Source organism: Xyrauchen texanus, chromosome 41, assembly GCF_025860055.1.
Source record: "Xyrauchen texanus isolate HMW12.3.18 chromosome 41, RBS_HiC_50CHRs, whole genome shotgun sequence".
NCBI lineage: Eukaryota > Metazoa > Chordata > Actinopteri > Cypriniformes > Catostomidae > Xyrauchen > Xyrauchen texanus.
Window position 1 is genome coordinate 35,026,120 of NC_068316.1, and position 12,421 is coordinate 35,038,540.

General features: G+C 37.9%; 1 protein-coding gene across 1 annotated transcript in view; it reads left to right on the forward strand.

Moving 5' to 3' along the window:
• tmx3b (thioredoxin related transmembrane protein 3b) overlaps positions 1-12,421 on the forward strand; it is a 212,061-nt gene that overhangs the window by 102,030 nt on the left and 97,610 nt on the right. The window contains exon 6 of the mRNA XM_052114024.1: positions 2,790-2,870. Within this exon, the coding sequence (XP_051969984.1) occupies positions 2,790-2,870 (81 nt within the window). The remainder of the gene's footprint in view (positions 1-2,789; positions 2,871-12,421) is intronic.

Sequence of the window (12,421 nt, forward strand, 5' to 3'; positions counted from 1 at the left end):
TAGTGTACACCTTTTGTATAAAATGTTCATGTTTTGGCAATTTCAAGCATCGTGTAGCCTTTATTCCTCAAAACAATGATGGATTGATGGGTTTCTAGAGAAAGCGGTTACTTTTTTGCCTTTTTTTATTTTTTTTTATTTTACCTAATATTGACCTCAAGACATGCCAGTCTATTGCATACTGTGGCAACTCAAAATCAAACACAAAGACAATGTTAAGCTTCATTTAACTAACCAAATATCTTTCAACAGTGTTTGATATTAGGGCTGGGACGATTCATCGACGTAATCGACATCATCGATTACATTAATACGTCGATTTGCATAACATTCGTCGGTGCGTCACAATGGAATAATTAAAATGGCTGCACCCGGTTTAACCATGGATTCCCCGAAGAACAAGCTGCAGCTAAAAAAAACTCACCCACGGTCATCCAAAGCGTGGGAGTATTTTAGCCTGTGACCCAACAATGTGGTGCTGTGTAAGCTATTCAAATTGGAAATGGCTTGTCACAGCAGTAGAATTGCCATGAACGAACACTTGAAGTGAAAGCATCCCGGAGCGCTTGTCAAGACGGCAGCACCATAAGTCCTGTTTTCTTTTTGTCCCCACCCAAACATGACATATTAGTATTAAAACACATGTTTCTGTTAGTAGTAGTCACTTCAAATAGATTTTCTAAATGTTTCCTCATCGCCCCCATGTTAAAAGTAATTTCTGCACCTCTGGTAACGTAACTTTACACCATTCGTCATCTAATTTAGTTAATTGGCCATTTTATATTTTCTGTTTACTTTGAGTGAGAAAATGGCGTAAACATTGTGACTGTTACAGGCTGTAAATCTTTCAATTATATTCCTAGCCCCACTGAGATTTAATTCAGATTACAATAGTTTTAGTTATTCCTGTAAGATAAAAGATGACTGTTGCTCGAATTGCACTAATTTTACAGTAAGATGAGGGGAGGGTGAGAGGTGGAGGGAGGGAAAGAAGGAGGGGGAGAGAGATTGTGTGTATGTGGTAAATTGGGTGTTTTACTGAGAGTTGATTAAGAATTCACATGTTTTAGTTATTCTTCTTGGAAAAACATTTAAGTGTTACTCAAATTGCACTAATTTTACTGGAAAATCATTTTATGTTGGACTGCTAAACTCGAGGTTGCACAGTGTTTTGATATTCCTTCTGAAAGTGATTTGAATTTGACATTTTGTTTCATTTATTTTGTTGTTGGTTTGCTAACTATAGATTGCACTTTCCTTTTACTCGAATTTAACAAGTTCTTAAAATCACTCCAAAATAAAAGTAATGTTGGACTGTAAAATGGAGATTACAGTTAAGACAGGGTAATTTCTGTTGCAGAATAATGCCCTGCAGTGCACACGTAGTTTCTTGTACATTCGTTTGTGTTTAAGAGAAGATCATTTAATAAAATATTAATGAGACAAGTTTTTTATATTTATTTTGGGTTAATTAATTAAACCAGTAATTTAGCATGATTATTCAAGAATAAGGTGTTGGAGTGATGCTGCTGTCTAGATTTGATCAAAAATGACTTTTTTTCAGATAGTTATGGTGCTGTTTTTTACATCAGTAATGTCCTGACTATATGTTGTTATCAGTTGAATCCCTCTTTGGTGAATTAAAGTACGAGTTTTCTTCCGAAACAACAAAATCTGTACATTATTCCTGCCAAGTGTACTGTATATCTTGTGAACAACAAAGTGTTCATTCTGATTTACTTGTTTTACAAATCAAATCCCTTTATTGTCACTCAACATATACACAAAAGCAACACAGGGTGAAAGCCTTGCGTGCAGTTCCAGGCAACATTTAATTTACAGTTTACACATCTTGTTTCACAATATACACCTAATAGTATAGAACATAAACAAAATAAAAAGACTGTATCCAATAAAAATACACTGTAACCCTGCACTGTACCTCCCATGTAATCAGTGGAAATAAAAATGAAGTGTTTTCAGCTATCGGTTGATTGTCAGTTGCCAGTGTGTTATTAAGAGAAGTATAAAATGTGAGTTCATTCTAGAGTATTTACGTAAATGTTTTTATTAAAAAGTACATTCTTGCTCTCTCCCTCTCTATCACACGCATGCTGCGGGCACACAGAGAAAGAAAGAAGAGCAAACCATGATGGTTCAAATTTAATTAGAATTTTTATTTATTTATTTATTTTTTTATGACATTTATCCTGGTATGACTACAATACAGAGCACACCAGGACAGGTGATTGCTCTGATATTGTAATTGCTAATGTCTTCTATCTTGTAACAAATATTATCCATAATGAGCAATGTTAATCATGATTCTGCAATATAGGGCAATATGCGACTGTCATGTTCGTAGGTCGGAGATGTTAAACCGAAGCTTTATTGCATGTCAGTCATTGAGGGTCTATGGCAATTGGGCCTCACCCAGATAGTCGCTTGAACACTTCCTGTGGCTTCACCTCCTGCTGGCAATTGCGTCAGTGTTTGAGTTATATATAGTGTGTGTGTGTGTGTGTGTGTGTGTGTGTGTGTGTGTGTGTGTGTGTGTGTGTGTGTGTGTGTGTATATATATATATATATATATATATATATATATATATATATAAGTGACCGCTTAACAATTAATCGCACCTGCTTTGCATGCGCTGATGCCGCTCAATCCATTGAGCCTTTGCTGATAAACAGTGCAAACAGTCCTGAAGATAAGATTTGAAAAGCACATGTGAATTTGGTGCAGAAACTAAGCCAGAAACTGATTTCTCTTGCTGTTTCTTCCTCAGGCTGAAGGGGGAGCTAGCTTATAATTACAAGGGACCAAGAACCAAAGATGACATCATCGAGTTTGCCAACAGAGTGGCTGGGTAAGACCTTATACAGATGATTCTAGAGCAAATAAACTTGAGTTTAAGATTTTATTTTTTTATACTTATAGAGACATAAGTTATATGTTGCGGACAAAGACGAAGATGTATGTATGATTTGTATGTGATTTCAAATGGACAGAATGTGTCATTCTGTAATAAGTTTCTTAAAGCATTTGTAGCTTATGTAAGGTATGGTTTAAATGTTTCTCAATTCCAGTCCTGGGGACCCTCAGCCCTCCATATTTTGGTCTCCCTTATTTAACATACACGGTTCAGTTCATGGAGCCTCTATTGTTGAGCTAATGAGTTGAATCAGGTGTTTTAAATAAGGGAAATATCTCAAATATGCAGTGCTGTGGGTCCCCAGGACTGAAATTGAGAACCACAGGATGTGTCAATGTTTTTATTATCACTGCAGTTTCATAAGCCCTATTTGGATGGTAATTGTTTTACATGAGGAACATGAGATCATTTATCACTGTCTGAATTGGAAATGTCTTTTTTTTTCCCACCACCCTGGAGAAAATTCCTGTCCGAATTAATTATTTTATTTTGACAAACTCCAAGGTCGTGCGGTAATTTAATTTGTCCAAATCAACATCTGAGTGTACAAGGTGAAAATTAATCCAGAAGTTGTTTTGGAATAATTTTGTATTTTTTTTGCCATGGTAATAAGCATTTATAGTAGGCAGTCAACAAAAAAATCCCTACCGCAACATAAACACCGTGAATTCTCACATGTGAGACTCATTCAAAAAATAACCACGAGGTCACTCAAAGGTACACTCTTTTGCACCTTAGTTTTAGTGTGAAGAAAGTTATGATTAACATTGTTAATATTATTAATTAAAAATTTTTTTTTTTACATTTGAATGTATAGAAGGAGATCTAACAATGCAAAATGAATGGCTTATTTAGGTCATGAATTTACCATTGGCATTTAAAAGAAAATGCCTTTTCAAATAAATGGTATGGTTAACCAATATCTATGAAGCAAAGGTTTCCATCTTCCTAAAAAAAAATTTGGACATTCATAAATTGATTTGTTCCTCTTTTGTCAATCACTCGACATTGTTTCGAATGAAGCAACACTAGGGGTCTTTCTTGAAGGCCTCGGTTACCTCTGAACTTGAGAAAAGGCCAATGAGAAATTGGCAGACAGAACTTGCATGTCCCTGCCCTGGACATACGGGTATAAAAGGAGGGTATCGTGCATCTGTCCATTTGGATTTTTTTCTTCGGAGCCGAGCGGTTGTGCAATCAGCGAGCTGAAATCACTTCTGTTCCACTCTGTTGGATCTACGGCACGTATAAGCGGCTTTCTCCTTCTCTGCACAGCAGTGTAGCCTTTGTCCCTGGGCGCTTCGACACCGCTTCTGAAAGAGTATATTTTCCTCACAAAAGAGTATAATTTCTCTAAAAGAGCACACACAGCATGCGTCGAACTTCCTTTTCAGGACGCGTCTGAAGGTGCCCTTCCACCTCTGTGTAGTTCCTGGATGCGGTCGATATCTCTCCGCTCCTGACAGTTATAGACGCTGCCTCGTGTGAAAAGGAACACCACTCCGATCTAGTCGCGATCTCCAATTCCCCGGTCCCGTCTTTCTATGTTCGTGCCCAGTGAGGTGCAGTCGTGAGTCTGAATCTCTGGAGACTTTGCGAAGGAAGCAGAAGGAACAACAACACACAGTGTCTTTATCCAATCTGCTCAATGTTTATTAGAGCAAGCATGTCATTTATATTTTCATGAGACAATAAGCAGCCAATGGGAAAGCGGTAACAAAGAGAAAATGGGTGTACAGAAAAGAGACGATATACAGATGTTCCAGCCGTGATGCCTTACGGTTGACCTTGTTGGACGGGTTTGACCTTAATCAGATCACAGATATAAGTATGCGGAACATGATAAAGAGGAAGAGAAAACAGTCAGCAGTTGCTAAATATATTGACTCACTATCGTGCGCACTGCACCCTGCATCTGGGGTCAACTGAACATACATGGAAGGCCAGAAACATATACACAGAGCAGAACAGCATGTTCAGTTTCATATTTCTCACACACACGCATTCTCCAACTACACGAGAGCACAGTTAACATGACCGTGAACAATAAATGAAAAAATAACAAGGTTACACACAAGGAATAAGAAGATCTCTCCGCGAGATTGATCACTAATCCCATGGAAACGCTAATCGCGTGCTGGCTGTACCGGTTAGACATGAGGGAGAGAGAAAACCAAAGAATATGAGTCAGCACAATTGCCGGAACTGTGACAAATAGTTGTTTATTGGAAACAAGTTGGTAATTTATGCTTTGAATAATTAGTCTATGGGCGAACATGCAGTATTCTGTCCTACTTTATGTTCTTATTTGCCCAACATTAATTTAGAAGTTGGACATTTTGGATTGTTTGAAAAATGCATGCTCTGGAATTTGAAATTCTCCTCTTAGAGATTTCATATTACAGGTACCAAATGTGGGTGACATCATGCCAGGACATTGACGACAATAAATTGCCAACGGATTTGATATATCGAACTGTTTTGCCATGGCGACGTGATAAATTAATGTAAAAAATTGGAATAAGGAAGTGTCTCATATCTTGTGTGTGCATGGTGTGATTTACATTAAAACTGAGCCAAATATTTGTCCTTGCAGGCTGATCACATTGATGTGGATATTGTGGGTCATGGTCATAGTGCCACCAACTTCCAGAAGGAAGTATGTCACTTTTAACAGCCTTTGAAATATCCCTCTTATTTTTATCTGAATTGCTTCAAAAAACATTTAGAATAATATCAAGATATTGCAGAATTAAAATCCTGAAGGGATTAAATGTCATCATTGCTTTTTGTGTATATTCACGTTCTAGGTATTTGCCATAATTTTCAGGTTTATTGATAAACAATGAATGCACATATTTGTTATTTTTATATAAATAATATATAATAAAAATATCAACTAAAATGTAAAACTACAAGAAAATCAAAGACATATGTCTAACCCAGTTCTGAGTGGCAATTACCAGAAATGTCCTATAGAGGGCAGCAAAGCTCCATTGAATGATTCCAAACTCTCAGTCCTTAGGATGTTGCAGGTTGTGTCTAGAAGGGATCCCTCTTTCGTCAACTTCTAATACATGCGCAGTCTGTCATGTATAGTGTATGTCGGTGCAACGAGGTTCTTCAGTAAACTGTTTATCAAGAGATTGACAAATAAAGTTAGATGTGTTTAAAATGGCTTGCAAAATAATAATGTCATGCTCATGAACTGCTTTTGCATTTGCTTTTATTCATTTGGCAGGCGCTTCTATCCAAAGTGACTTACAGAAGAGGAGAACATAACAGAATCATCTTATAGAGACAGTGGTATGAAAAGTGCCATATTATATCAAAATAGTATTCAAAATAGATTAAAGTTTAACAAGAATTTATAATTTTTTTTAGTGACTGGTGAAGTGCTCATGGAAAAGATGCGTTTTAAGTCGTTTTTTGAAGAAAGATAGTGAGTCCGCTTCACAGATGGATTTGGGAATGTCATTCCACTAACGTGGTATGATGAAACTGAAAGCATTTTGGTGCCTCTTTGTGTTGGTACAACAAAGCGACGTTTCTTAGCTGACCGCAGGCTTCTAGTGGGTGTGTAGCTCTGCAGATTTTTTTTTAGGTACGCTGGAGCAGACCCAGTGACTGTTCTGTATGCTGCATCAGAGCCTTGAATTTCATACATGCATCAACTGGCTGCCAGTGAAGAGACAAAGTGGTGTAACATGTACTCCCTTGGTTCATTAAAGACCAGGCATGGTGCTGCATTATGGATCATTTGCAGAGGTCTAATTGCACATGCAGGGATGCCTGCAATGAGAGAGTTACAGTAGTCCAGTCTAGTTATGACAAATGACTGAACGAGCAGTTGTGTGGCATGTTCAGAGAGGAAGGGTCTTATCTACATGATCTTGCATTGAGATGTCGTCTGTGAAATGTAGCTTGTTATCGATGGTTACCCCTAGATTTCTGACCGTTTTGGAAGGCGAAACTGTAGTTGTACCCAGCTGCACGGTGATGTTGTGTTCAACAGCAGGGTTGATTGGAAAGACAAGGAGTTCTGTCTTGGCTGGGATGAGTTGAATGTGGTGTTCCTTTATCCAGACCGAGATGCCTGCCAGGCAGGCAGAGATTTGAGGCAGTCACTGTGGTGTCGTCGGGCTGGAAAGACAAGCAGAGTTGAGTGTCATCAGCATTGCAGTGGTAAGAGAAACCATGTGCCTGAATGATTGGTCCCAGTGATGCTCTGTATATAGAGAAGAGAAGTGGCCCAAGCACGGATCCTTGAGTACCCCAGTAAGAAGCTGATGTGGCTTGGATACCTCACCTCTCCAGGCTACCTTGAAGGACCTACCTGAGAGATAGAGTTTAGAGACCTCAGTGTCAGTCAGAGAGAACATAGAGACAGAAGAGTTGCATACAGGAGACATGTTTTTGACAGTGTGTGGTGCTGAGAATGTATTGCTAATGGTTGTAACCTTATTAGTAAAAAATGTGGCAAAGACATCTGCTGTCAGTGATGTGTCAGGTGGTGGAACGGGAGGGCAGAGAAGTGTGTTGAATGTTCTAAACAAGCTGTGAGTGTCTTTTGGTGCTGTTGATCTTGGACTGGTAATAGGTTTTTGCAGATTTAATGTTATCTGAAAAAGTTGCAAGCAGAAGCTGATACTTAGCTAGATCTGCTGGATCTTTAGATTTCCGCCATCTCCTCTCAGCTGCCCTGAGATCAGTCCAATGTTCACAAAAGACGTCAGAGTTGGGTGGTGTAGTACGTGCTGGCCTAGATTAGAGAGGACAGATGTTGTCTGGACAGGTTGTTAAAGTTTTTAGTATTAAAGTATTAAGAAGATAGCAGCAAATCTCCCGCAGTGATGAACTTGAGGAATCGAGAATAGGCGGCGAGTGGTCCTCGTTGCTGCAAGGTTTATACTCCCTTCCAGTCAAATCCCATAGAAAAATGCAAAGCAAACAAATGTGTCCCGACTCAATATATACATCCACTGAGGTTCGGATGCAATCTTTTTTTATTTAAAATATATTGTTTTATATGGACAGATTAGAACGTGTAACATCTAATGCAATGAACAAATTAATTACCTCTAGACCATATGGTCAGACTTCTTTTACCAGCGCTGATTGATGTACTTCTCCACTAACTGACAATATCTCATGACTGACAATAGCACACATAGAGATGAAGTCATCAAATTTATTATGTTAAATATTTATTCCAGAGCTTGAACTGATCATTAAGAATTACTTTTTATCAAAGCAGACCATTTTTAAAATAATATTTTACTTGCGCTCATCATTGCTGTGCGACTTCAAATGCTGTGTTGCTAGCCCTCTTAAACGTATCTTTAACTTTATATGTTGTTGTTTTGATAAACACAGTTAACTGAAGTTAACTAGATACAGATACTTGGACTATACATAACAGACTGCGCATGTGCGAGAAGTTGACTAAAGAGGGATCCCTTCTTGACACGACCGATTTTACGTTCTTGCAAATATTCCACAAATAAACGCAAATCTAAGGGATTCCCATTGCTTTCCTTTATGTTTGACAGTGGCCAAACAAATGCTTGAAAAGCCTGAAGCAGTCGTAACATACTCGAATGCACAGCAGCTGTGTCGTATCATCGCCATAGAAACAGTGTAGGGTCTCCTCCACGTTGTGCGTTCACTATCAAAATCCTTGAAAATTTTCTCGGGACCACAGACAGCACACATACATAATTGCTAGCATTTAATATTCACCCTGCGTGCTGAGAATGAGACACAAAACCCACAGTTATACAAAGAATCCATAACATTCACTTAAAATCCCCATTGGTTGTGTAGTAAAATGTGATTAGAATTTGATGTGCTACTAATACAGTAGGGTACGAATCTGAAAATGGTAATATATGCTGAACACTTGTGTGCTGAAAGTGTTCATATATGTTTTTACTGATATACAAATGTAAATTATATACAGGAGATATATGCAATATACAGAATGACAATGACACATTTGTGATTTTTTTTAAAAACATTTTAAACACCTGTGGAATTTAAATGTGTACATAAATAATCAAATGAACTATAATGGTATTTGTTCATATATGGCCATATATGAAATTATGGTTCAGTGTTTTTGTTTTTAACAAAGTTCTCAATGTCAAGATAAAGTGCACAAAAAGAAGAAAGGCAAGGCAAGTTTATTTATATAGCACATTTCATACACAATGGTAATTCAAAGTGCTTTACATAGAAGAGATTAAAATAAGAATTAAAAAAATAAGAATAATTGAAACAGTTTAGAATATAAAATAAAATAAAATACAGTACAGTCGGACACACAGTGGCACAGTGCTCATTCAGTAAATGCACAGCTAAACAGATGTGTTTTGAGTCTGGATTTGAATGTGACTAATGTAGGAGCACATCTGATCTCTTCTGGAAGCTGGTTCCAGCTGCGGCTGGCATAATAGCTAAAAGCAGACTCTCCTTGCTTAGAGTGAACCCTTGGTATTTCTAGCTGATGTGATCCTAATGATCTGAGTGATCTGTTGGGTTTATATTCAGTGAGCATATCTGCAATATATTGAGGTACTAGCCCATTGAGTGATTTATATACCAGTAATAATACTTTAAAATCAATCCTAAATGTAACTGGGAGCCAGTGTAAAGACCTGAGGACTGGTGTGATATGTTCATATTTTCTGGTTCTGCTCAGAATCCTAGCAGCAGCGTTCTGTATGAGCTGCAACTGTTTTATGGTCTTTTTGGGAAGGCCAGTGAGGAGTCCATTACAATAATCCACCCTGCTGGTGATGAAAGCATGCACAAGTTTCTCTAGGTCTTGACTGGAAACAAAGCATCTAATTCTTGCAATATTTTTCAGATGATAGTATGCTGATTTAGTTATTGCTTTGACATGACTACTGAAACTAAGGTCTGACTCTAGAGACACACCAAGATTCCTGACTTGATTTTTAGTTGTTTGACCCCTAGCGTCAAGGTATGCATTCACCTTGAGAACTTCATCTTTGTTTCCAAAGACAATGACTTCAGTTTTGTCTTTGTGTAACTGAAGAAAGTTTTGGCACATCCAACTGTTAACTTCATCAATGCATTGGCACAGGGAGTCAATGGGGCTGTAATCGTTAGGTGATAGGGCTAAGTAGATCCAGGGAGCTGCAATTGGCTAGTGAAGGGTGTGTTCGTATAAGTGTGTGCATGGTGGAAGTCAGGAACAATCTGAAGAGAGTCCTTTGAAGCTGCTGTGGTACGAAGCAAAGACCAGATGATATACAGAGGAATCCTCCTCCACATGAACTGGGCACAGAAAAGCTGTGGGTGATGGCAAACGGGAAGGTAACCGCACCTCTACAGACAGGCAACCAACAGATACACAAGCATGCTCCAGCTAAACAAGAGAGCACCGTTAACATGACAGTGAATGATAAATGGGCAAAGAACAAGGGGAAACGCAAGGAATACTTAGGGAGTGCAATCAGAGTGAAGCAGATGGTAACAGGTGAGTAAATCATTACTGTAATCAGCTTCTCCCCAAGATCAATCACCGTTCCCATGGAAATGCCTGCTCCACCTGAGAGACATGAGGGAGAGATGAAAACAAACTGTATGAGCCAGCACAAATGCCAGAACTGTGACATAGTTGTTTGTTGGTGACCAGTTGTAATTTTTGATGGGTGTATATGCAATATTCTAACCTAATTTATGTCCTCATTTTCCCAACATAATTTAGAGGCTATTTAAACAGCTGTGCATATGAATGACGAATGCAGACTCAAAGTTAATGTACTTGCAACAGTTTATTTTTTTTCTTTAAACCTATTGACACAGATTTGCAATGAAATGACAAGCCCAAATGAATTCTGTGCTCATATTAAAATCTACTTGGACAATCTTTACACCTATTGCCTTGAATTACATTCGTTAATTTAATTTAAAGCCATTGTAAGGTTTAATAAAAATGGTAAATGACTTCATTAGATAGATAGATGGATAGATAGATTTAAATACTCCTTAGGTGATTCATGAGACTGTCTCCACATTTAGACAACATTATGCCAAGTCATCGAAGATGCTAATTTGCGAACAGATTTTTAAATATCTTAACAGTTTTGCCATGCCGATTCACTAAATTAATGGGAACAGGAAGTGTCTTATATATCTTCTGTGTGCATTGTGTGATTTAGATCAAAATTGAGTTGTATGTTTATTCTTGGGGGCTAATCACATTGATGTGGCTATTGTAGGTCATGATTATAGTTCCACTAACTAGCAACAGGAATTGTGGCACTTACAACAGAATTAGGGTAACAAGCAGGGTACCCTAGTTGCTACAAAATTGTTTTGACACTGCTGATGGAAAAATGTGAATATTATATGATAGCTTTAATAGTGTTGGCATGGCAACAAATTTTTTTTGAGTTTTTTTATGTTTTACCTTTATTTAACCAGAAAGAAAACTCATTGAGAGCAGCAGCACAATTAATAAGGTTGCAGAAATTAAAAACATATAACATATAACAAATGTAAAACATATAACAAATTTACGATGGGAATAAATAGTGAGTTACAAGGTCATAAAATATAAAAATTTCATAAATATTTACCAACAAGGATCATCCGAGTAATCAATCATAACATCTACAGCCTGTGTGTACAGCCTCCATGTCATTTAAAAGTACTTTAAAAGCAACCAGTGAAACCGGCTCCTGAAGATTCAGGACAATTTGCAGCTGATTCCAAGCGCAGGGGGCCGCATACTTAAACACCCCTTTTCCCAGTTTAGTCCGGACGTGAGGGACAGATAGCAGTAATAAGTCCTCAGAACGAAGACAATATCTTCCTGTGCCTTTCTTTTTGATGTAGGTTTGTAGGTATGGGGAAAGCAGACCAAGAATAGCCTTGTAAATAAGAATGTGCCAGTGATTAAGTTTACGGGTGGACAATGTAGACCAACCAACCCGATCATTCAAGGAGCAATAATGAGTAAGGGCCCTAAAGTTTGTGATGAACCTAAGAGCTCCATGGTAAACAGTATCCAACAGTTTCAGGCTTTCAATGGATGCATGCATGTATATAACATCGCCATAGTCCAGCACTGACATAAGTGTCAAAAGTCTCCTTTTGGCCTCAAAAGTGACAAAAGTCTCCTTTTGGCCTCAAAGGAAAAACACGACTTGTTTCTGAAATAAAAACCCAGTTTCAGCTTCAATTTTTGAACTTTTGAATGTGAGGTTTAAAAGAGAGAGAATCATCAATCAGGATACCAAGATACTTGTATTGAGATACATCCTCAATCTCAGAGCCCTGAGAAGTAGTGATGGGTGGAAGGTTAAGTGACTTTGATATTGCACTGGAAAACAACGTACGTTTTGTTTTTTCATCATTGAAAACAAGTTTTAAGTCAAACAAGGTACATTGTACAGTATCAAAAACAAGTTGTAGCTGACAAAGAGCCTGGTTTGGTGTAGATGCAGAGC